The sequence below is a fragment of the Trichosurus vulpecula genome, chromosome 1 (assembly GCF_011100635.1).
Source record: "Trichosurus vulpecula isolate mTriVul1 chromosome 1, mTriVul1.pri, whole genome shotgun sequence".
Taxonomy (NCBI): domain Eukaryota; kingdom Metazoa; phylum Chordata; class Mammalia; order Diprotodontia; family Phalangeridae; genus Trichosurus; species Trichosurus vulpecula.
This window is the reverse complement of record NC_050573.1, coordinates 129,861,695-129,888,518: the sequence shown is the minus strand read 5'-3', so window position 1 is coordinate 129,888,518 and position 26,824 is coordinate 129,861,695. Positions and strand designations below refer to the sequence as shown.

The following is a 26,824-nucleotide window of genomic DNA, read 5'->3' as shown; positions in this document are numbered from 1 at the left end:
CACACATATATATATACATATATAAAAACATACATAAGATGATATAATCCCACATAAAGATGTAAACAACCTTCCCTTATTGGTTAATAAGGTTTGTGGGGTTTTTCCCCCTGGTTACCTTTTTATGTCTCTCTTGAGGTTTGTATTTGGAGATCAAATTTTCCATTGAGTTCTGGCCTTTTCATCAGGAAGGTCTGGAATTCCCTTATTTCATTGAATGTCCATCGCCTTGCCTGGAAAATTATGCTTAGTTTTGCTGGGTAGTTGATCCTTGGTTGTAGTCGCAGCTCCTTTGCCCTTCAGAATATCATATTCCAATTTCTCCTGTCTTTTAATGTGGAAGGTGAGAGATCCTGCGTGATCCTGACTGTAGTTCCACGATATTTGAATTGCTTCTTTTTGGCTGCTTGCAGTATTTTCTCCTTGAGTTTATAGCTCTGAAATTTGGCTATAATATTTCTTGGTGTTTTCAGTTTGGGATCTCTTTCAGGGGGTGATCGGTGAATTCTTTCAAAGACTGTTTTGCCCTCTGGTTCTAGGACCTCTGGGCAGTTGTCTTTGATAATTTCTTCTAAGATACTGTCAAGGCTCTTTTTTTCATTGTGGATTTCCGGTAGACCAATAACTCTCAAATTGTCTCTCCTGGATCTATTTTCCAGGTCAGTTGTTTTGCCAATCAGATATTTCACATTTTTTTCTATTTTTTCATTATTTACATTTTGTTTTATTGCTTCTTGGTGCCTCATAGATTCATTAGCTTCCACTTGCTCAAGTCTAATTTTTAATGAGTTAGTGTTTACATTTTGCTTTTGAGTCTCCTTTTCCAATTGGTTGATTTTTCCTCTCAGGGTGTCCTTTTCTCTCTCTAGATTCTGAATCTCCGTAGCCATTTCGCCAATCTTATTCTTTAGGGACTTGATTTCATCAGTGGATTTTTTTCCATTTTTTCCATATTTTCTTTTAGCTCCCTAATTCGGTTTTTAAAATCCTCCTTTAGCTCTTCCAGCAGTGCTTTTTGGGCTGGAGACCAGTTCATATTACCTTTTGAGGTACCTGATGTATCTACAGTATCGTTACTTTCCTCTTACATATTTGTATTTTGATCCTGCCTGTCTCCATAAAAAGAATCTATTGTCCTCGGTTTTTTTGTGTTCTTCTTCATGTTGGTTTGCCTTTTGCTGGCTTTACAATGAATTCTACCTTTGGGCCTCAGGGCTTTCTGTCCCAGCTTTCTTATTCTGGGGGTTGTGAGTCTAGAAGTATAACCTTTAGTTTCCTGAGGTGTGGGGGAGGGATCTGGCTCCCTGGCGTCTCACTCCCTGTGGGTGCTCTCCAGCACTTGCTTTTCAGCAATGGTCTCAGCTGTTTGTTGTTTGAGCTGATGTCTGGCACTTCCCCTGGGGGAGCAAGGTTACGTCTGGGCTCCTGGAGTTGACCCCTGCCGACTCTGCCCCTATGGGACTAATGAACTTCTGCTATTTGACCACTGAAGCCCCACTACTTACTGCTCAGTTCCAGCATTCTTTTTTTTTTTTTTCCCCGAGGGATTCTCTGGGTGGGGAGGGGAGGGATTAGAGCTGTTTACGTGGCCATTATTGTCCCGGAAGTTCAAGAAGCTGTGTTTAATACATTTGGGCTGCAAACTTCTGGAGAAGGTATTTCATGGCCAGTGGCGTTGCGCTGCCTCCCATCAATTCCATAGACTGCCGTCCTGTGTTGGGAGTCCTGGGGATCTCCGCCGGTTTCCGGCGCCCAGCTTTCTCCCAGCCTGTCTCCCACATGGATTTCCCGGCCAGCTGCTTCCGCCTTGGTCTGGAACAGCTTCGCACCGAGCACTCTCCGAGCCTACAGGTTCGTGCCTCCGGCCTTTCAGACTCTCCGGACTTGGAAATCTGCCCCACGCACACTGCTTGCAGTTTCTGACTCTCTCAAATCTGCTCAAATTCACTTTTTTATAGGAATCTGACAGACCTTGTGAGAGAGTTCCGGTAAGACGCTGCCTTCATGCGGTCATCTTGGCTCCGCCCCTGGTTCATTAATTCTACATGGAATAATTCTTATGATAGATTCAAAGGACAACCTTTTGATATGACCATGCAGTTTCCTAAAGAAATGTATGCTAACAATAGCCATAAAAACAAGCAAACAAACAAAAGGTTCTTAATTACTAGGTAGTTAAGGCAATTAGCAGGGTCAGTGGGTAGAGTATTGAGCCAAGAAGATCTGAGTTCAAATCTGGCCTCACTAGCTCTGTGAGCCTAGGCAAGTCATTTAACCTCTGTTTGCCTCAGTTTCCTTATCTGCAAAAATAGGTATGATACTAGAATCTACCTCCCAGGGTTGTTGTGATTATCAAATGAAATAATAATTATAAGTCAATTAGCACAGTGCCTGGCACACATTAAGCAATACATAAATGTTATTATTATTATTATTAGTTAGGGAAATGGAAATTTAACAATTCTGAGAATACATCTCATACCTATCAGATTGATAAAATTGACAAAAACAGGAAATAACAAACATTGGAGGATCTGGGGGAACACAAGCACATTATTGCACTGTTTGTGAGTGGAGTTTTAAAATGATCTAGCCATTTTGGAAGTCAGTTTATAAATAAGACTCTAAAAGTCACTTAAATATGTATGTCCTTAAAGCCAGCAATACCATTACTATCCTAGACCTATAGCACAAAGTTCAAAGAAGAATGGAATGCATATGTACAAAAATTTTATATCAGCTTTTAAAAATTATTTATTTGTAATATTCATTTAAAATAGATTTAAATTCTCCCCCTACCTCCTACCTCTCCCCCATCCAACGAGAAGGCAAGCAGTATGATATCAATTATGTATGTGAAGTCATGCAAAACATATTTCCATATTAGCCATGGTGCAAAAAAAAAGAAAAGAAAAATGAAGGAAGTTAAAAAAAATGCTTCTAAATGTATTAAGACTCCATTAGTTCTCTCTCTGAAAGTGGACAGCACTTTTTATCATAAGTCCTTTGGAAATGTCTAGGATCATTGGAGCAGAGTACCTAAGTCTTCCACAATTGATCATCATTACCATGTTGCTGTTACTGTGTACAGTATTCTGCTACTTCTCCTCTCTTGCATCAGTTCATATATGTCTTCCTACATTTTTCTGAAATGATCTTACTCGTCATTTCTCATAGCACAATAGTATTCCATTACAATCACATACCACAACTTATTTAGTCATTTACCAATTGATAGGCATTCCCTCAATTTTAAATTCTTTGATGATACAAAATGATGTATGTGTGTGTACATATATATGTACATGTTATTTATTTATACATATATACATATATTATACATATACATACATATGTACATACATACATACATACATGCATATATATATATATATATGTATATATGTCCTTTTGTTTTTCTTTGATCTCTTTGGGACACTAACCTAGTAGTGATAATACTCAAAGAGTCTGCACAGTTTTATAGTCTCTGGGCATAGTTCCAAATTATTCTCCAGGATGTTTGGACCAATTCACTCCTTCAACAGTGCATTAATGTCCAAATTTTTCTACATCCCCTCATTTTCTTTTTCTGCCATATTAGCTAATTTGATAGGTGTGAGATTGCACCTCAGAGGTGTTTTAATTTGCATTTCTCTAATCAGTAAAGATTTAGAATACTTTTTCATGATTATAGATAGCTTTGGTTCTTTCTTCTGAAAAGTGCTTGTTTATATCCTTATCATATCCATATCATAGCTCTTACTTTTATAAATTTAACTCAATTCCTTATATGTTTGAGAAATGAGGCCATTATCAGAGAAACTTGCTGTAATTTTTTTGCTCCAGTTTCCAGCATTTCTTATAATTTTGGCTGCACTAATTTTATTTGTGCAAAAAACTTTTTAATTTCAGATAATCAAAATTATTCATTTTTCTTTCTGTGATGCTATCTCTTTATTGGTCATAAATTTTTCCTTTATCCATAGATCTGACAAGTAAAATTTTCCATGCTTCCTTAATTTGCTTATAGAATCCTTTATGTCTAAATCATTACCCATTTTGACCTTATCTTGGATATTAGGTGAGATATTGGTCTATACCTAGTTTCTTTCAAGTTGCTTTCTAGTTTTCCCTGCAATTTTTGTCACTTGTTGCCCTGAAGAGTTGGATTTTGGGGTTTATTAAAAACTAGATTATTAGGGTCATTTGTATTGTGTACTTAAACTATTGCATTGATTCACCACTCTATTTCTTAGGCAGTACCAAACTGCTTTGATGATTACTGGTCTGTAATATAATTTGAAATTTAGTACTGCTAGGTTGCTTTCTTCTCATTTTTTAAAATTGATTCCATTGATATTTCTGACATTTTTTTCTTCCAGATGAATTTTGCAATTATTTTTCTAGCTGAATAAAATAATTCTTTAGTAGTTTTATTAGTTTGGTACTGAATAAGTAAATTAATTTAGGTAGAATTGTCCTTTTTATTATATTGGCTCGGCCTACCCATGAGCAATTAATGTTTCTCCAGCTGTTTAGATAACAGCTCTTTTTGTGGTAGCAAGGAACTTGAAACTAATTGAGTGACTGAACAAATCGAACATATTATAATACATGACTGCATTGGACTACTCTTTTGCCATACAAAATAATGAAAGGGATGGTTCCCAAGAAATATAGGAAGATTTGTATTATTTGATGCAGAATAAAATGAGCAGAACTAGGACAATAATTTTTAAGAGAACAATATTATAAAGACAAGTAAGTTTGAAATAATTAAGAACTCTAGAGTGCAATGACCAGAAATGATTTTGGAGGGAAGAGAGAAGGGAAAAAGCAATTAAGTGCCTATTGTGCACCAGACATTGTGACATTCACAACCCTGAGAGATAAATGCTATTATTATTTCCATTTTATATTTGAGAAAACTGAGGTAGACAGATGCTATGACTTGCCCAGGTCACATAGCTAGTAAATGTCTGAAGTCAGATTTAAACTCACATCTTCCTGATTCCAGGTCCAATACTCTATCCATTGCACTACCTAGCTGCCTGAAATTCTATGATGAAATATGCTATCTACTTGTTAAGTGAGATGATGTACTCAGGTTGAAAAAGGAGATTTTTTTTTTTACATTGCCAAAGAAGATATTTTTGTTTGACTGTACTTTTTTGGTTTAGGATTTTTATTTTCAACTGAGGGAATAAGGGGGAGAGAAAATGAATTATTTGTTATTAAAATAAAAATCCTAGGATCCTCAAAAAAGGTCAAAATAAAGGCTAAAAACCGAAGTTAAAGGATGTCTTTCTGGGTCACTTCATCACGTGAATTTCCAAAATGACAGAAGTGAAAAACCGACCTCAATTCCTTCAAATTCTGTTTTCTATTCTATTCTACCCAATTTAACAAACATTTATTCAATTCCTACTATGTGCAAGGCATTTTATTAGATTCTGGAAAATAGGTTTCTACAATTCTAGCACAATAAATTTGAGGAGAAAATGGCACTGTTGCACTTGAATACATTTTATATCAGTTAAACTTAAAATTGTTGAAAACTTTACGTCTGTTAAGAATACAAAAAAGCTATTTTGGTCAGTAAGAGAACCCAGGCTGAGATTAATTGTGAGCTGGAGGTTTTTGTTTTTTTTTTTTTAATTTTAAGTAGCTTGTACAATGTCAATATCACATGGAAATTAGAGATTAAATTGGTACAACTTTGAATTGACAATGGTAAATTTTGCTTCTTCTTAGAGGAGGATGGGCTAGGACTCAAGTGTAATGAGATCTTATATGTTTTTCTCCCTCCTTTCTGTAAAGAAGGCAAGCTCAAAGTACAGGGGCTGGCAGGGAGACACTTTATAAATAAGGAAGCCTTCCCTAGGTCTGCCTATAAATAGAAGGTAGGCCAAGGTGAGGGTATTAGCCCAGGTATTTAGCTGAAAACTGAACTAAAGATTTAATGCTGAGAGGGAACAGGTAGGAAAGTAGGGGCTTTACAGCAGATACCATCAGGGACAGAAATATGGAAGTGCTGATCCTTCCAAGCCTCTAAGATCCCAAACAGCTTGAGGACTTCTGCTGTTAAAGCTGCTAGTAGACACCAGGGCAAACTGAACCCCAAAACATCAGAGGGAGTATATCATGTGGTTTTCTGGCTGGAAGTATAACAAATGTTGGGAGTATATCAAATATTTAGATAATAAGAGAGTCATGAATCTTTGGGGTTTTGTTCACATACTTAATTGTAAAATAGACTTCTACTAGAATTTAATTATAATTGTGAATTACATAAAAGTAATTTGGCAATATAGAGAGGGGTTTTATTGGCTCAGTTTTAAAGAACAGCCCCATATTAGATGTGAACTCTGTAAAAGAGATAGCTATGTTGTGTAAGGAATAAAATGTGGATTTGGAGTCAGGAAGATCTGAGTTCAAATTCTTCTCTGGGACCCTGGGTAGGTCATTTAATCTCTGTTTGCCTCGGTTTCCTTAACTTTCTTTATTAAAGAGGATTATAATAACATCCATTTCTCAAAGTTGTTGTGAGCATCAAATGAGATGATATATGTAAAGTGCTTTGAAAATCTCAAAGTACTATATAAATATTGTTATTGTTATTGTCATATTATCAAACATACCATGTCATGCATTGTGTTATGGGTTTTGTGTTAGGAGAAAGAAGCATAAAACTTCTGATAGTGGCCTACTCAAAATGAGCACAACATTCCATTTGAGATCAGAAGGTATCCAAAGGGGATGTATTTTATTTATCAAAAAACTTATGATCTGATAGCAAAGCACCATCACAGATTTAATATTTTAGTGGATCTGTGATCTCACGAATGTGAGTACTCTCTCCACAGGTGTAAACTGCAATCCACCTATACGTTCTATTCTTGTGCCAATTTTGACCACATCTTTCCATATTTCAGTCCTTCATGGGGAGGCCCAAACACTACCCATCTATTATTTACTAAACCTTGACTCAAGTGACTACTTTTAGGTAAGTAATGACTATTTTTAAAATACAGGGGGGAAAGTATTTTGTCACTTATTCTATTCTTCTTCAGAAAGGCAGTTTGTGGTTACCACAGAGAGAGCTAGGTTCGCCTTAAGGTAGCTCTGGATTTAAGTACTGTTTCTGATACATACTGGCTATGTGACTTTGGACATGTTACTGAACCTCCCTGTAAAATGAGGGGACTGGCTTAAATGGCCTCAGATGTCCCTTCCAGCTCTGTATCTAGGATCTTATGATTCTAAGTCATTTAACCTTACAGGTAGTTTTCTAAGATGCAAAATTGCAGTTCATTTGCATATCTCAATTGGTAGAGGGTGTTATCTCATTCAAGAGTTCCTTATATCAGTGAAATAGTAAATTTGAACCAAGGGGCAACAAATCTAAACTAGAATGGTCATGAGTTTAAAGGCTTTCACAAACTTTTAAAGATACCAGAGTGAAGAGGCAGCAAGAAGAAGGCCAAGAGAGGATATAAGGGAAAGTGGAATTGTTCCTGCAGGATTTCTTGCCCAGCTAGTCAAGGCAACTTGTTTTACCTCATTTGGGTGCTGGCAGAAGAATTACTCCTAATTGTTCATAAGTGAGAGAGCAGGAGGTCAGGAGAAACAGAGGAGAAAAAGTCTTTGGTTGGCTTCTGAACTAAGAACAGTAAAGTTCAGTATAAGGAAGCCCTGGCTGTAGGAAGCAATCAGTAGGAATAAGCTATTGCAGGCAACAAGTAATGGATGATCTCAATTTTAGTTATGTTGGAAGAAAGTAAAAGAGTAATTCAGGATTAGATTTCTGCAGGTAATTTTTTGAAATAAAACAATAAAAGCATATTGTTCTGACCAAGAGTATACTGTTCTGAATGGGATATTGAGTTCAACTCATTTGGCAGATTTTAGGAAGTCTATGTCTTCCAACTTTATTTTCACTGAAACCATTCTTTTCAAAGTTACTCTCAGTTGCCAAATCCAATGGCCTTTTATTAATTCTCATTCTCCTTGCCCTCTCTGTAGCCTTTATCCCTGTTGATCACATTCAGGATACCATTTTTTCCTGGTTTTCCTCCTTAACTCCCCCTTCTCCATCTCCTCTGTTGGACCCCATTTCAGATCACACAGTCTAACCAGAAGTGTCCCTCAGGATTCAGATCTGGGTTCTCTTCTCTTCTCCTTCAATACAACTTTAACTTGGTGATCTCATCAGCTCCTGTGGATTTAATTACCACCTCTATGCTGATGATTCTCAAATCTACTTTTCTTGCCTCCATCTCTCTGCTGACCTCCAATCTCACATCTTGTTGATTGTTGATTTCACCTTTGCAACATCTTTCGAATATGCCTTCTCTCCTTTGACACTGCCACCACTCTAGTGCAGGTCCTCATCACCTCACACCTTGATTACTGCAGCAGCTTCCTGGGTGGGGCTGCTTGCCTCAAGTCTCTCCCCACTTTTATCCATTCTCCATTCAGCCACTAAAATGATTTTCCTAAAACACAGGTCTGATCATGTAACTTCTCTCTTCAATAAACTCCAGTTGTTTCCTATTGCCTCCAGGAGCAATTATAAAATCAGCTGTTTGGCATTCAAACACCTTCATAAGCAAGTTCCCTCCTACCATTCAGGTATTCAAGTATTCTTATGCCTTATTCCCCAAAATATACTCTTCCATCTAGTGACTCTGACCTCCTGGCTGTTTCTTGAACAAGACACTCCATCTCTTCACTTTGGGGATTTTCTCTGGCTTTCCCTATGACTGGAATTCTCTCTCTTCTTTGCTTCAATTACTGAGCTCCCAACTAAAATCCCACCTTCTACAGGAAACCTTATCCAACCTCTCTTAATTCCAGTTCTTTTCCTCTTTAATTTTTTTTTTTCTTTTTTGCTTTTTGGCAGGGCAATTGGGGTTAAGTGACTTGCCCAAGGTCACACAGCTAGTACATGTGTCAAGTGTCTGAGGCCAAATTTGAACTCAGGTCCTCCTGACTCCAGGGCCGGTGCTCTACTCATTGCGCCACCTAGCTGCCCCCCTCTTTTATTTTCTATTTATCCTCTATGTAGCTTGCTTTGTATAGATTTGTTTGCAAATTAGATTGTAAGCTCTTGAGGGCAGGGACCATCTTTTGCCTCTTTTTATTTCCCTAGTCCTTAGCACAATGCCTAGCACATAGCAGTCATTTAATAAATGTTTCGTGAATAAATAAATGAATAAACTAGATTATGTGTAAAGAATGATAGCCCAGGTAGTGGGTAGACTGGCAATCTTATTGTATTTTTAGACTTAGCCTGTCTGAGCCCAGAGGATAGGACTAAGATTATTGGTTATAAGTTTCAAAGTAGCAAATTTAGGCTTGATATAAGGAAAAACTTCCTAAAATCTATAGCAAAGTAGAAGGGAATACCTCAGTAGTTAATGTATTACTATTCATTGGATGTCTTTAAGCAAAACCTAGAGGACAACTTTTGATTGTGCTGTAGTTAGAAATTTTTTTAAAGATAGCAATTGTATTAGACAGCTAACAAAGGACCTCCTAATTGTGAATTTCTGTGATTTTGAGATTCAACAGACACTCAAAATTATCCAGGAAAAAAAGTCAAGAAAGGAGTCAGCAATAAATCCATTAATTCAGATATTTTAACACAAATATGGGTGTTAAGCAAGGTAAATAGAAATTGATTGGCAAGGAGACTGGAACTAATCCTGAGATTAGGTGGGAGGAGACTTATGACTACAATGCTGCTCTGCAAGTATATGCATAAGGGTGAAGTTTAGTAAAGGGGATGAGGACGGGCTAATAGCAATGTACATAGAGAAGATATGCTCATTTCAGGAAATCTAGGAAGCATGGAGGGAAAGCATAGTGGTTACTGATGTACAGCCAGACACCTTGGAGAAGAAAGTTAAGGGGGCCTTAGGAAGCAATGCCAACAATAAGTCTAGTGGAAGTGATGGAATTCCAGCTGAGCTATTTAAATTGGTAAAAGATGACGCTGTTCAAGCACTGTGTTCAACATGACAGCAAGTTTAGAAAACTCAACAGCAGCCAGTGGATTGGAAAAAAGATCATTTTATATCCCAATCCTAAAGAAGGGCAATGCCAAAGAATGTTCAAATTGGACTCATTTCATACACCAGCAAGGTTATATTTAGGATTCTGTAAGCTAAAGCTTTAGCAATATGTGAACCAAGAATTACCAGAAGAGCAGGATGGTTTTCAAAGAGAGAGAGGAACTAGAGACTAAATTGCCAACATTTTCTGGATTATGGAGAAAGCAAGGGCATCTGCTTCTGTTTTATTGACTAAAGCCTTTGACTGTATGGACTATAACAAAATGTGGCAACTCCACAAAGAGATGGGAGTACCAGATCATCTTACTTGTCTCCTGAGGAACCTGCATGAGGATCAAGAAGAAACAGAATTAGAACTAATCATGGAACCACTGATTGGCTTAAGATTGGAAAAGGTGTACAACAAGACTATACAGCATCACCTTATTTAACTTAAATGCAGAGTACATCTTGTGAAATGCCAGGCTGGATGAATCAAATAAATGTAGCTGGGAGAAATATCATCAATTTCAGATATGTAGATAATATCAAGATGAAGCAGAAAGTGAAGAAAAATTTAAAAAGTCTTTTGATGTGTGTGAAAGAGGAGGTGTAAAAGCTGGCTTGAAACTTAACATTTAAAAAAGAAAACAACAAAAAATGAAATGTAAGATCATGGCAACTGGTCCCATCACTTTATGGCAAATAGAGGCAATAGAAATGGAAGCAATGTCAGACTGCATATTCTTGGGCTCAAAGATCAGTTCAGACAGTGACTTCATCCATGAAATTAAAAGACACTTCCTCAACGGAAGGAAAACTATCCCAAATCTGGATAGCATAAAAAAGCAGAGATATCACTTTGCCAACAAAGTTCCCTATAGTCAAAGCTATAGTTTTTTCCAGTAATAACATACAGTTGTGTGAGTTGGACTAGTAGGAAAGCTGAGTGCCGCAGAATTAATGCTTGAACTATGGTGCTGGAGAAGACTTTTGAGAGTCCCTTGGACAACAAGGAGAGCAAATCAGTTAATGAAATTAACTGCTCATTGGAAGGATAAACATTGAAGCTGAAGCTTAAATACTTTGTGTACATAATAAGAAGACAGGACACATTGGAAAAGACCCTGATGTTCAGAAAGATTGAAGGCAAAAGGAGAAGCGGAAATGAGAGGATGAGATGGACAAATAGTGTCATGGAAGCAACAAATATGAACTTGGATAGATTCTGAGAGATAGTGGAGGATAGAAATGCCTGAAGTGCTATAGTCCAAGGGGTCACAAAGAGTCAAACATGACTCTATGAATGAACAACAAAAACAACTTATGGATTTATAAAATCATCCCTAGTACATGATAGGGCAAACAGTGCTAGATAACAGAAGACATCTTGTTGGATTGTTCTTAGAAGCATTGAAGCCAGAATTCAAATCCTGCCTGAGAAAAAGCAACTGGTGGCACTTTGGTTAGAGCAATAGGCTTGGGGTAAGGATGACTTCAGCTCCAATATGACCTTAGATACTTACCAGCTATGTGCCCTGGGAAGGTCACTTTATGTCAATTTGCTACAGTTTTCTCAGTTGTAAAATGGAGATAATGATAGCACCTACCTCACAGGGCAGCAGGGTAGAACAGTGGACCTGCTGGGCTGGAGGGCTAGGCTTAGAGTCAGGAAGAACTAAGTTCAAATTCAGCCTCAGACACTTACTAGCTGTATTATCCTAGGAAAATCACTTAACCCTGTTTGCCTCAGTTTCCTCATCTGTAAAATGAGCTGGAGAAACAACAAACTATCCCAGTATCTCTGCCAAGAAAACCCCACATGGGGTCATGAAGAGGCAGATACGACTGAAAATGACTAAACAACAACAACCTTACAGAGCTGTTGTGATGATCAAATGAAATATTTATAAAAAAGAACTTAGCACGGTGTCTGTCCCATAGTAAGTGCTACATAAATGCTTATTCCCTTTCCCAGTGAGCAGATGTGTATCCTTGGTCTAGTCACTTAATCTATCTCAGCCTCAGTTTCTTCATCTGTAAAATGGGGACACTAATTACATCTGCTTTGTAGTATTGTGATCACCAAAGATAAAATATATGTAAAATCCTTAGTAAAACAAATACAAGGTAAAACAGTGCCTGCATTCAAAGAGCTTGTGATCTACATGTTCATAGATAAAGTAAATACAGGTTGTATACAAAATAAATACAAAGTGAATTCTGAGTGGGAACTAACAACTGAGAGAATTAAGGAAAGGCTTTTTTAAGGAGGTTTGACATAATGTAAGCCTTAAAAGAAATTCAGGTTTCCACCAGGCAGAGGTAAGGATGGAGAGCATTCCGGGCATAAGAAAAACTACAAAGTCGTGGAGGCTAGAAATAAAATGTCACACAGAGGGAATAGCAAGTAAGCCAGTTTTATTAGAGCTAACAAAACACATAAAAGAGTTAATATACTAAAGTTTAAATTATTATCATTATTTTTACAAAAATATTGTGTTTCTATAACCACCTTACTCTTAAATCTACTTCAGAGACAGATTTTTACAATATTCCTAAGTAGCAAACTCCAGTGTTTAATCATTTATATTGTCAAGAAAGTCATATTTTTTTAATCTCCTTAAACTCCCATTCTTAATATTAAATGCAATTTAAAATCTTGCAGTTTTGGCGGGTGGACAACATGCACAATAATTTAAAATAATAAAGGAATACATCAAGTGAAAATTAAGTATTATGGTTGCTTACAATCTGTACAGAGATATCTATATTTTGGATAAGGCACTAGAATGTGTGTCAATGGATTCAAAATCCTTATACTATCAGCAGAGAGTCCTGCCATCAGACACCACACCCATGTATCTTGGTAGACTATACTCAGCTTAATATTTCTTTGATGATGGCATGCATCAATATATAGCTAATTTGAATTTTTAATTGCATGTATAATACATGGGAAGATGTGAAATGCTTATTCTTTTAGGAGTAATTCACAAATTTAAATCTAAGTAGTTTAGTATTTAACATGAATGTGGATACTGAATACTGTGAAAATGAGAAAAATAAGAGAGGAAAGGAGTGAGGGATGAAGGGAGAGGGAGCGGGAGACGGAGAGAGGGAGAGAAGGAGACAGGGAAGAGAGAGAGAGAGAGAGGGGGGGGGGTGGGGAGAGATTGAGATTTTGCCTTGAAAATGGCTTTTAATATAAGATTGATGAAATGTTTTGTTCCCACAGTGATGGACACTGCTTTTCAGCCTCTTAGCCTATTTTATCACAAATTCGAAGCAGTCAGTTAAATGGGAGGGAAATGCAACTGGAATGAATAGAGCCACTCTATTTTATACTTATGTAACTGATCAAATCTGTCATCACCTACACAAACAAAATAAAGGTCAGTGTCATGTAAAGTACCTAAAGAATTACTGGCAAAAGCAGGAGCAAGCAGAATGATTGATACCTGTTCTTTGCAAAAGAGTGTTTAAACATTCACTATGGTGTTGATGCAACTTAGTATAGCCATATCTATGTCCAGTGCTTCAATTATTAAACTGATTTGATCCAATGCAATTTCCAATTCATCTATATTTCACAACTTTTATTGGCACAGGAAGAAAAGTATACATGGAGTAATTAATTCTTTAGGTCTGTAACCCCCTTCTTAGCACAAGGATCTTTTGGCTTTTGGATGGCACAACTTAATACGGAGGTTAAGGGGTTTAGTGGAAAGGTGCTCGCTTTGGAATCATGAAGCCTAAGAATGAATCTCAGCCCTCATGCTGACTATCTATGACCTTGGGTAAGTGGTTTATCTCTGTATAAAACTGAGGTTATGGTAATACTGAAAGAAAGGCAGCATGATGTAGTGGATAGAGAGGTGTACTAAGAGTCAGGAAGAACTGGGTTCAAGTCTTGCCTTTGAAACTTTGGAGTTTTGATGATCCTTGGTATGTCGCTTAACAACTCAGTGTTCTAGGCAACTTTCTTAAGAGTCTAAATTTCAGAGAAGGCCCCAACTTGTACTGTTAGAGCAGAGTTTCTTTACCTGTTAACTTTCTACAAATGCAATAATAAGTTTTCTCAATCTGAAAGCACTGTGTTATTATGAATTCTAACTAGTCATCTATGGCAATCATGAGTATGGCGAATTTTATAACTCTTCAGAACTTGGAACATCTTAACTTTATATTAGAAATAAATTTAAGGACTACATTTAAAACATGCTTGTGCCTATAGTGATAAAGGGGAAAAATTGTTTCGAGATTCTAAACTCACCTATGCTTGCTTTAGATACAAACCTGGTATATGAATGGCCACTCTGTTGCACCCTCTTCTGAAGACCTCCTGTCCATAAGAACTGTTATACCCTACCTCAAATTTACGTTCCTTTCTCTTCTTTCTTAGAGTTCCAAGAAGTTACTCTATCTCCAACCCTACTTCCCTACTGGCCTCAAACCCCTTCTTTCTTCTCACTTTGCCTTATTATTAGTTCAGGACTAATTCTATTAATTCAAAGAAATCTTTATTAAGCACCTCCTACATGAAAGACAATGTACTAGGGCCTGGGAATATACTGGTAGAATTATTGTCTTCATGTAGCTTGTATTCTTAGTGAGGGAGTTGAAGGGGGATAGGTAGTTAACAATGCATGTACAGGCAAGCAAATCTAAACCACACAAATCCAAAGTTATTTCTGATATAGGTGAGAGGTGGTGATGGCTTGAATTACAGTGCAGCTTCTTTGAGAGGAAAAGGAGGACAGTGGAGAGAATACTATGAGAGATACTGATTTAAGGTAACAAGATTAACAATGCAGAGTAGGGGAGAAAGGTGGGAGGATAAGAAAACAGACTGCTCTCCCCTACCACCTACTGCTACTGATGCTCTTTCAAACTTAGTTCTGAGGCTCATTTGCCTTATGCTATTCCTGCCATGACTTCTTGAGGAATTTCAATATTAGGAAGAAACCAACCTACAAAGAGTTGATATTATATGTGGCCTAAAGGGCAATAACAAAGAGAGTAACAGACATATACAGGATGCAATATAGGGCAGTTAGGTGTCACAAGGGATACTGTGTTGGGTACAGAGTCAAGAAGACTCATCTCCCTGAGTTCAAACCCAGCCTTAGACACTTATTAGCTGTGTAACCCTGGGCAACTCATTTAACCTAGTTTGCCTCAGTTTTCTCATCTGTAAAATGAACTGGAGAAGGAAATGGCAAATCACTCCAATATCCTTGCAAAGAAAACTCCAAATGGGTCATGAAGAGTTGGACAGGACTGAAAATGACTGAACAACAAAGATGTAATATATTACCAACAAAAACTGAAACACATAATGATTGACATAAAAGATAGCCATAAAAATGGATGACTGAAAAAGGAGGTGTGATGATCAGGTATGGTGATCAGGAATAAGGAATAGCAGATGGCCAGCTTGGGTACTATAGTGGTCAGGGATGTTAGAAGACCTCCAGAATCGGAGAAAGCTTTTCTATGGAAGTTTCAGGTGAGAACATGCAAAAGAATGTTTTAGGATAAGAAGAAAAATGATCTACTTTAGTGAAGGGAGTACCCACAATGAGAAGACTGCAAATCCATCAGTCTTAATTTTGGTGACTATATGCTCTTCTAAGGTAACTACATGGATCTGGTATTGTACAGGTGCTGGTGTGACTTTAGAGTCTAGATATAGCCACAGCAAAGTGGGGGGCAACTGAATTATGGTAATGCTGTATTCTAGAATCAGCCAACAGCTACCTCTCTGACTGTCAAAGATAATCTCCCTATTCTACCTTCCCATCCTGAGCAGAGGATCTTGGTATTGAACCCTGAGACATGACAACCAGTGGTAGTCTAGTCAAAGACTGCATCTCAGATCACGTGCATTAGATAAAGCTAACTGTTTCCAGGAAGTGACAGCCTACCTTGATTGTAGGGAGAAAATGCCTCAAAGGAAAATGTCAACCTCTTGAGTACTACTCTGAAGCCACAATGTGAAAATAAACACACTGTGTACACTCAAAGAATTCTTAAAAGGACAATTAACGTTGTGATGAGTTTAACTTATAGCTATGCTCATTTAACTAATTCCAAGGTTAATATTTTCAAGCTTATTCTACCTATTCTATTAGGAGATTCTTATTCTTACATAAAGAAATATCCCAATAAACAATATCCAAAGACTTCAAAGCCCCAAGCAACTGGCATCCAAGCAGGGCTGGAGGGCCCGTGAACCACAGGGCAATTTTTCCTTACTAAACATAGACTAAAATTTCTGTAAGCCTCCTCTTTCGAGGCTTGCTCTATCCAAATATATTAGCCAATCCATATCCTGGTGATAATTATTGGAATGAACTTTCAGGTCATTATCCTTCCTTTTTCAAGTAGAGCAGTAGTTGGCTCACATTCTTCCACTATATCCTAATAACTTCAGTCCTTAAACAATAGGGCTTCAACATATATGTTAATGTGATCTTAAACATCCTACTTTTCCAGTTCCTCAATGTCCTCCACCATCATATGCTTCTCCAATCCTCAGCAAATTGTAGGGATTTTCACAGTCTTGATTTTGCCATTTCCCACACCATTTCTCTGAAATCTCTTTACCCAATCATAACTTGCTATAATTCCATCAACCAGTCCTCTTAAATCTGTTCTATATCTTCTCAATGAACTATAATTTCACTCCTGCTTAGGCTTCACTTTTTTCTCTTCCCACTTCCAACCTTATTGCTAACCAGTTTGATATTATATTATCCTCCACTCTCAAATCTCTTGGTTTCTCATCTTTTCACCTTTCATACCTGCCCAAAGGACAATATGGCATTACTTTCAAGAGCTGTCTTCTCAATTTCTACCACTGGATAAAGCAAAGGAAGTCACTCATTCTTGCTAACTGGATCCACTGAAAAATTTGGTATCTATGAGGAAGCTGGTAGTAGAATGGATAGAGCACTGAACCTGGAGTTAGGAAGATCTGAGTTCAGATCTCACCTCACTCACCATATGACCCTGAGGCAAGTCACTTAACCTGTTTGCCTCAGTTTCCTCAAATATAAAATTGGGATAATAATGGCACCTACCTCATAGTGTTGTAAGGCTCAAATGAGATAAGTAAAAAAAATACTTAGCATAGTACCTGGCTATAGTAGATCCTATACAAACAATTATTTCTTCCTCTCCCTTTTGTCCCCCTCTGCTCTCTTCTTCTCCCCTTCTCTCCTTCCCTTCTTTTCCCTTTTCTTTTTTTCCTTTATGCTATCCAATCCTAACTGGGCCCTCACTATTGGTGAGGTAATCTTTCCTCCACCCCCTCGCAATTGATTCTCTATCTTATTCCCCATAATCGTTATTCCAAAACTTTTCTTTTTTTTTCTAGTTCATCATAAACTCCTTCCCCCAACACTCTCAGTGGAGGACCTCCCTTCATAGTTTACTGATAAAATCTAAGGCACCCCCATGAACTTTCTCTTCTTTTTTCTCCACTTCAAAACTACCTTGAAGTGATCCCTCATTCTACTCCTTTATCCCAGTCTGATGAAGAGGTAGCTTGCTTATCCCCAAGCCCAACCTCTCTACATAAACCCTTCCTAATGCCTTGAACCCATTCCCTCCCATCTCCTCTACCCAACTGACTCCATAAATACCCACTCTCTACCTAATCTCCAATTTCTCCCCATTGACTGATTCCTTTCCTGTTTATCTACAAGCATGATTAAGCTCCCCAATCCTTTAAACAGAAAAACACTCACACATGACCCTATAGTCCCCTCAAGCCATCTTCCTACATCTCTCCTGCCAGTCACAAAGTCCTAGAAAGAAAAAAGTTAATTGCCTCTTCTTTGTCTCCTTACTCACTGTCCCACCCTTTGCAATGGGGAGTGGGACTGGAGTGGTGGTGGTGGTGTTGGGAAGGGGGGGTTATCTCTGAACTGAAATTGTTCTGTCCAAAATTAATAATGATATATTAATTGCCAAATTATCATTATGACACTTTCTCAATCCTCATTCTTGATCTCTGCAGTATTTGATATGGCTGATCATATACTTACATGTGTACAAGCTTTCTCTCTTTTTTGAATGTAAATTCCTTGAGGACAGATGCAACTTTATTTTGTTTAGCATCTCTGTGGTGCTAATGTGATCAAAGATCTTCCCCACCCATTTAATAGGACTGAGGTGGAGCTAGTTAAGGGAAGTTTGATTAGGAGAGGCCTGTTTATAGGAAAGGCCATTTGCTAAGTAGGTCCTAAGCCCCAGGGCCCTAAACAAAGTATATATACCCTGTGAGTAGCCATTAAGCTTAGACTAGAGAGCTAAGGAGACTAAGAGAGTTTTGAGAAGAAGGAAGAAGAAGACAGTGAAGAGTAGACAGAGAGCTGTGAGAGACAGAGAAATGGAAGAGATACAGAGAGGTAGAGAGAGAGAGAACCGGAAGGGCTCTGAGAATTGCAGTCTTTCAGAATTGCTGGAGGAGAGGACACAGGCAAGCAGTTAGGATTTGTGAGTGAGTGTTTATGGGAAGGCCCTAGCAGAAGGGAAGATTACAGGATGGCTTGTCTCTTTGCTGTGATACTGTATTTTCATCTCCTTGCTGTTACACTGAGGTGGACTTACTGGTTTTGGAATATAATTACTGCTATGTCTAATTGGGGTTATTGGTTCTGGAATTTGATCCTTGGTGTCTGAATAAATGTTTTACTTCTGTTGCCTTCTATACAGAGAGTCTCATACACTTCGTGATTCCAAACTACACAGGCATATTCATGGTCACCACCGATATTATGAATCTTGCCTTACTGATACAATCTCTAAGGCCTGGCCTGGTACCTGCCACATAGCCAACTACTACTACTACTACTACTACTACTACTACTACTACTACTACCACTACTACTACCACCACTACAACAACTACAACTACTACTACTACATTTAATAAATGTTTGTTGAGCGATTGAAACTGAAATTAAGGGATTTAATCCTCCTCAATAATCTGATAGTTGAATAATTTTCTTTAAGTCATTTACTCTTTGGCCTTCAGTTGTCTTACCTGGAAAGAGAAGTTATTGGCCAATATGATCTTCAAAATCATGATCACTTTCAAAATTCTATTAAATCATGAATCTACTGGGGAGCATGACCAGAAGATATTTAGGATGCTTCCCAGCACTAACATTTTTTGTTATTGTTTAGTCATTTTTCAATCATGTCCGACACTTTGTGATCCTTTTGGGGAGTTTTCTTAGCAAAGACACTGGAGTGGTTTTCCATTTCCTTCTCCAGCTCATTTTACAGATGAACAAACTGAAGCAAATGGGGTTGAACTACTTGCCCAGGGTCACACAGCTAGTAAATGTCTGAGGCTGGGTTTGAACTCAGAAAGGGGAATATTTCTGATTCCAGGCCCAGGGCTCTATACACTGTGCCACCTTGCTGCCCATCAGCACTAACATAGCACATTGCTAATAAAAGCTGCTTAATCGATATCTCATTCTGCTAAAATGAAAGCTCACTAAAGGTAGGGGCAGTGCCATTTAAGTGTGTGTACATATAAACACATATATACATATATGAGTATATACAGAAATATGTATTTGACAATAATGTTCATATTAATAAATAGCCACAGCACCTTGCGCATAACAAACGCTTAACGCTGAACTGAATTATTTGAATTGGATCTACTTTTTTTCCTCTATCTGAATACAATTGTCATATTTGGGTTGAATCCATTTTTGTTAGAATAAGGGGAGTAAGCTAAATAAATTATTGAGAGAATAAAACATTCCCAGACTTATAAATTATATAGACTTTGGGATGCATGATATAAATAGAGGCCTTTGTTTACATATATCCTATCAATACACATATTTTGGCGAATGGGGTTCAACCAATTCCAATTGCACTGTTTCTCTAGAGGGAGAAAGTACAGCCTCCAAAATAGAAATTTATGTTGAAAATGGTCATGATGACCTTGTGATCAAGGACTGTTTCCACCATTCTTTGCATCACTAGTGCTTAGCACAGTGCATGGAACATAGTAGGCACTTAAAGAAAGCTTAGTGACTCAATGGTTAGTGGTACTTGAAATAATGACAATTTAATAAAATATGATAAATGAGAGTTAAAATTTTATTATCACGGGAGATTTATTCTTCCATGTGGCAAGATACATTATTGTAAAAGGCCATCCAAAATTCATGTGAACAGAGAGAGAAAATAGGTCATCTTAAAATTAATTTTTACTTTATTTTCTCTTCTATTTTGTTGAACCATATGACCACTAAGATCTCAATTAATTAGAATTAAACATTCAATTAATCTCAATCTATTTTCTGTGCTTTCAGTAACACAGCAAAAGAGAAAATAATGAACTTAGAGCAACAATTTATTTTTAAAAACTATTTCTGGTTATAGGTCAGTAACAGAAACAATTATATTGAGAATGACATATTCACTGGTACAAGAAAGCACATTAGTTCATTTTAGGAAGATTCAAAACTAAGAGTTAAAACATGTTTAACTCCAAAATTAATCCAAAAACTCAATTATAATATCCTTTTCCCAACCTTTCCAATTATTTAAGTTTTTACAGCCTACTGCTTGTGACAGGTTGAATAAAAGACTTTCAGAACAGTGAGCTTTAGAAACCTTTCCTAAAAGTCTATAACCAAATTATCACAGTGAAAACAGAGATGATCCTTAGGGTCTTTATATGCAAATTACGGAGCTTTTTCTTTTTTTTACTCAAATCTATGAAATTTATCCAGAAATATAAAAATTTGCCAAACAAGGCTACTAAAAATGTTGAGTTGTGGAAACACTACTATACCTGAATATAAGGCATTATACACAGTTAACAAATAATTATTTCAGTCCCCCTGGATTAAAGAAATATCATACTGGATTAAAGGCCATTATGTTTTAAATCTGTGGCAACCATTTTAAAGTGCATTATTCCTTCAATGTATATCAAAAATCCATTGACACATAATTTTACAGTTGAGTGTAAATACTCATATATGTAAATGAGCATGTAATGAAGCAGGCAAAACTTAGACAATTGTCCTGATAATTCAAACTACACACTTTTTCCTTTGCTTGAATTATCAAGATAATTGCCTCAATTTTCCACTTCATTTTACATGTTTAAGTATGATAGCCAAAAGAAAAATATATCTTGAGTGAAGTATTGAGTTTTGGAATCAAAGAAGAAAAATTTCAGATGATCCATCCCTTTAAAATACACGTAATCAGAAAACATACATCTTTATTTACTTACCAACACATGTAGGTAAGGAATCATTCCATTGTGCCAAAGAATTGGGCACTGTGTCACATCTAATTGCTATGGATCCATAGAGAATGTATCCTGGATTACATTCAAAAAGAACCAATGAACCAACTGCAAATTCATTGCCAATCCTTCTTCCAAATCTTGGTTCAGGAACAGAACTGCATTGTGTTGCACTTGTTCTCGGAACAGCTGCATGCATACAAACAATTGTTGATTTCAATTTTACATTTGATAGAGAAATACAGATTTTCAAATGCTACTATGTACAGATACTTCAAAGGTTATTCATTTATTTCTAAACTAAAAAAAAAAAAACTAGTTAATTCCTAAAAGTTCCTCATATTTCACAGATTAAAATACTATTCAAATGAGATTACATTAATATTTTATCAATATTTTCAGTAAAATAAAATTCCCACTTAGAATCTTTTAACCAAATAAAGTGGCTTTTGAAAATGAACTATATTATGCTAATATTTTAGTTCTGAATAAAAATACAATCTTAGGTAGAAATCCAGATTTGTGAGATAAAGGCTGAAAAACGAATTTTTCTTAGTTATAATGGAATACTCAGTTTATAAAAACATGAGTTATACAGTGAGAGTTGACATCTCATTATTTCAGTGTTTGATACTTCAAAACACTATTATAGAAACCCAGTAAAGTATCTTAGTAATTCAGTAGCAAGACCACAGAATTAGCTACTTCAAACAGGTGTACTGGCTTTTTTTCAACTTCAAAGGAGAAAATACACTCAGGCTAAACAGAACATGTCAGACAGATTAACAACAATAGAAAAATTTGACTAAATAGGATATCAAACTTGAGGTCTTTTTCAGAATTCATTGATGTGTACTTCAATTAGGATATTTTATAATGCTCGAAATAAATTCCAATGATAACAGGATGGTTTTTTTTAAACATACACACACATTTATATAGATAGGAATGAAAGAGATCAGCAAGAGCCAAATGAGATCTGACAAACTTTCCAGGTAAGCCTACCCTCATATACCACTTGATCAAACATAACTGAATTTTTATAGTTCCTTTTCTATCACTAATATCTCCAAAACATTTACAGAGCAAATTATTATCTACTCAATAGCACAAAATTCAAGCCAAACCAAAAGTAGGATAAGGGAATTTAAAAAGAACATCAAATTATGGAGTTAAAAAAAAGATTCTACAATGAGAACCAAAGATAAGTTAACTAAGATAAGACAGATAAGACTATCATATGTGATTCCAAGAAAACTATCTAAAATAAAAGTTCCTGAAAAATTGGGAGAATGGAAATGATCACAGGAAAAAAAGAAAAAAATTTACAGAGAACTGACAATTGCCCAGAAAGCTATAATAATAATGTGAAAAGCTTAAAAATCAGATTCTGTAAGAATAGTAGAATATGTATTATAGAGTCATAAAATTGTTTGCATTTATAAGTGGACCAGAACCAGAGTTATAGTAGAACGTCCTGGGATATAAATATTAAGGTGCTTATATTCACTGATAGAAGAGATGGAAATTCACAACATTTGTGTAGTGCCATGTCATGAATTAGTAATATTGATAGTTGAAATTGTAAGCACAGTAATGACTGAGCAATGAGAAAGAGAGAGAGAGAGAGAGAAAGAGAGAGAGAGAGAGAGAGAGAGAGAGAAGGAAGAGGAAGAGAGAGAGAGAGAGAGAGAGAGAGAGAGAGAGAGAGAGAGAGAGAGAGAGAGAGATTGATTTAAAAATCATGATGAGGTCAAAAAGGGGAGGTAAATGTGAATTCTAAATTGAAGGTAAGGAAAGAAGTAATTAAGGTTTTGAGAGGTGTTTCAAATGTAGAAGATAACATCCACCCTTAAGATATTTATGGATATGTGCTTTTAAGGAATATGTGGAGCAGAGAGTTATATCTGAATATATCATTCCTTAGTGTATTTCTAGGCTATTGTGTCACTTACCTTGATAAACAAAGTGAAATCCCTTAGCTGTTATTGGTCCAACTGAAGTAAATCGAATTGTGATCTGATTACCTGAACTCAGTGGAAGTGATTCTCCTACTCAACAAAACAAACACTAAGATGTCATAAATAATTTTCATTAAGTAAACCTCAAAAAAAATCTACTAAAATGTCCTCCCATTTGAAAACTGCAAACTGTGATCAAAATTAATTTTAAATGACTACCACTGATAATAAAGTCTCTAATGGTTGAGTTCAAAGGTATTTTATTAATACATCTTTAATTAGAAGTTTGATAAACACAACCTACTTTTCTTAAAAGTATTCATATATTTCATAATACAATAAACATATCATATACATAGAGTAATAGCACATAATATTTGCATAGTGCTTCACAGTGTTTTCCCCTAAATCACTTTAACATACATTGTCTCAAAATGAATTAATAAATTCAAAATTGAATTAGTCTTATACTAGGACACAGTCCCAGGACAAAGGTAGATCATAGTATGTTTTTTTTTAATTCTTGTATTAGTTCAATTGACTTCGAGTAACTTCTAATTGAGTTTCTATTTTAAAATATGATTACATTTTCAACTTAATTTGTTTCCAAGAAAGGATGACATAAATCTCAACTTTCACTACAGTACCCATCACAATCAGTACTAAGTCAATAACTGAGGCATGTCAGTTCTATTAAAGGATACCTGAATGGGATCCTGAGAGGGAAGATAACAGAGCAGATTGCTGAGTTGGCCCATCATACACCTCAACCACATCGTGGAGTGATGTCTGGAAAAATACAAACTGGCCAAACACCACTGATCAACAGGAACCAGGAGAAGCAACATAAAATCACCAACCATCCAAAAACAAAACAAAACAAAAAAATAGAAAGAGGAGGAGAGAGAGAACAAAGTATTACAACATGATAGTAATTTTTTTCCCTACATTTCAAAGAGGAGAGCTGCCAATTGGTTGTTTTCCCTGGAAAAAAATATTTCAAGTAATAGAAATAATGACATAATTTCAACAGAATCATGAAAAATCTGATTCTGAGGAAACTGTGTTCACACATTTCAATTCAGATACTAAATAGTAAAATTGATAATTTATATATTATAATCTCTACATTTTTATTTGGACTATAATCCATAGCTTGTTTCTGATAACTTTGTGACTCTCTTCTCTTTCTAGTTTTCCCTCCACTTATAAGGTTTAGTAAAATGAAGTTTATAAATTTTGGGGACCTTATTTTTCTTTGGCATATTATTCGAAATGCTATCTCATTATCGTACTTTAGCTTCTGCTAATAATTTCATTCTTTGAAACAATCACTGGCATGATGCTTCTTTTGGGTACTATATATTGTCTTGTTCATAAATTGATGTTAAAATGATCTCTAAACAATCATTCATGAAATGCCTGAGGAATTAGATTGTATTGTGATTCCTCATGCAACTGAGATTCTTGAACATGATTTAACAAATGTATATATATTTTTTTCCACTGTAGAAACAATTTTGAAATACTTACCAGTAGAATTTTTAAAAGATTTTCCGGGGATTTCATTCAGTCTGCACCTTGAGCACACATGCTAAAGTTTATTTGCAAAAACTGATCCAATCGCAAATGGTTCATAAAGTCTAGAACTTGATAGATAAGACCTGTCTCCAGTGAAAGAGGAACCTTGTTTTCTGAACTTCTAAATAATGAAGTAAATAATAGATACTTCAAAAAACCCCTATGTTTTTTCGTTTAGTTAAAAACAGTTCATTCAAAAATGATGAAAATAAAATGCACTTTCAATAACTTCAAAATATTGTAAAAACTACATTTCAAAGTCTTTGAACTGTTTTTCAACTATTTTTAACAATTAAAAAATAATACTGGAATTTTACTTTTCTCTGAACTTATTCCCCATAACCACTGTTCAGATGAACATATTTATATGAAAGCCTGCTGGTTTCTTTATATGGATATTGAGATAAACTCTACCCAGAAATTTATATGGAAACAATCATACACTATAAACTACTTGTCTTCTGTGGCCCATTAAAATTAGCTGGTAATCTCAGTCCAATTCTTTGTAAAGAAAAGAAATATGTAAAACACAGCAGGTATTTTGCTGTGAATGTAAAAAGAACAATTTAATAGCAATCATATTGTTTTTAGTGTCTAGGAATCTGAATTTGAATCTTTCCTGAAAACAAAATTAGCAAAATTCTATTAGTAATTCTTCCCCATTATAGTGTAGTTCTTTCTTAGGATTCATGAACATAGATTCCTCAGACTTAGTTTATAAACAATAAAGAGAGAACAACTCTCAAGTGGATTCCTGTTCATTTCCAGTAATGAATTGGAAATATTATAAAGCAAAATTTTAAAGATAAAAATTCAGAATATTTTCTTCTTAGATCATCTCCCAAAATATGTATTCATGATTTTTAGGGCTTTAAATTTTATTTTAAAATACTTAGGGATCAAAGCATGGAATAATCTCCTCCTCATGTTCAGAGTTGCTTGGATTAATAATACTATTTCTATGTGTTTTGCAAGTATTGGCAATGTGAGTTATGTCAGAGAATTCCATTATAAACTGCTTCTATTCTCTGATAAATAATCCATAATGACATAAGCTAACTTAATTACAATAAATTTATGAAACAGTGATCCTTTATACTATATGCTTTCTCAGCTTGCTGTTCATGTACCAGTACGTTTAGGTTTGAACAAATGGGTGAGAAAGAGATGTGAACTCCTCACAATTCTTGTGTCCTGCAATCAAAGAACATTTAATTTTCAACATACCCAATTTTCCTGCACATAAAGCATTCAGTCGTCTCAGCCAAACCAGAAGAAAATTTAAAACACTTAAAAAATACAAATCCCTCTGTATATGTCTGTGGGTTTTTTTTCTCTTTTTCCTTTACTTATCCAACATTTGAGATTCCTTGTCTTTTCAGACAGAAATCAAAAAACTCTTATTAATTCTAATATTCCTGTTTAACTGAGACACAGAGCAAAAGCTTATCTTTTCATTGTGTTAACCTGTCACCACCTGCCTCCAGAACTAATGTCTTAATCAACTATTTATTTGGGTGGCAGATTCTCTTCTTCTAATGAGGTCTGAATGACCAGCAACACTAAATTGTAAATATGACCCAAAGGGTTCCAGGAAAACTTCTGAGATTTTTATCTTGCATAAGCTTTATTGACTTAGAAACTGTTACCCTAAATGGTCACCATGCATTGCTTCTGTTCTTCCAATGACCTGACACCTTCTTATCTTCCAACTTTATTTCAAATTGCAAATTACTATGATTTCAAATTGCTGCAAATTTTGTGAGCTGTGCTTTAGCCAAACAAGAATATTGGCCATTCTGTGTACATATCGGACGCTTTCCAGTTTCTGTACCTTTCCTGTTACAATTGACCATACCTAGAATGCCGTCCCTCACTCTCACCTGTTGATCACCTATCCATTATCAAATGCAGAAATC

At 35.9% G+C, this 26,824-nt stretch overlaps 1 protein-coding gene across 3 annotated transcripts in view; it reads right to left on the bottom strand.

Annotated features, from left to right (window-relative positions):
* Nucleotides 1-26,824, bottom strand: part of CSMD3 (CUB and Sushi multiple domains 3) — a 1,625,828-nt gene that overhangs the window by 216,066 nt on the left and 1,382,938 nt on the right. For 2 of the 3 annotated variants that reach the window (XM_036758935.1, XM_036758944.1), the window contains 3 exons: nucleotides 24,029-24,142; nucleotides 23,319-23,414; nucleotides 21,349-21,552 (listed from right to left, as the gene is read on the bottom strand). In XM_036758935.1, the coding sequence (XP_036614830.1) occupies nucleotides 21,349-21,552; nucleotides 23,319-23,414; nucleotides 24,029-24,142 (414 nt within the window). The remainder of the gene's footprint in view (nucleotides 1-21,348; nucleotides 21,553-23,318; nucleotides 23,415-24,028; nucleotides 24,143-26,824) is intronic. The other variant, XM_036758952.1, reaches the window with a different exon arrangement.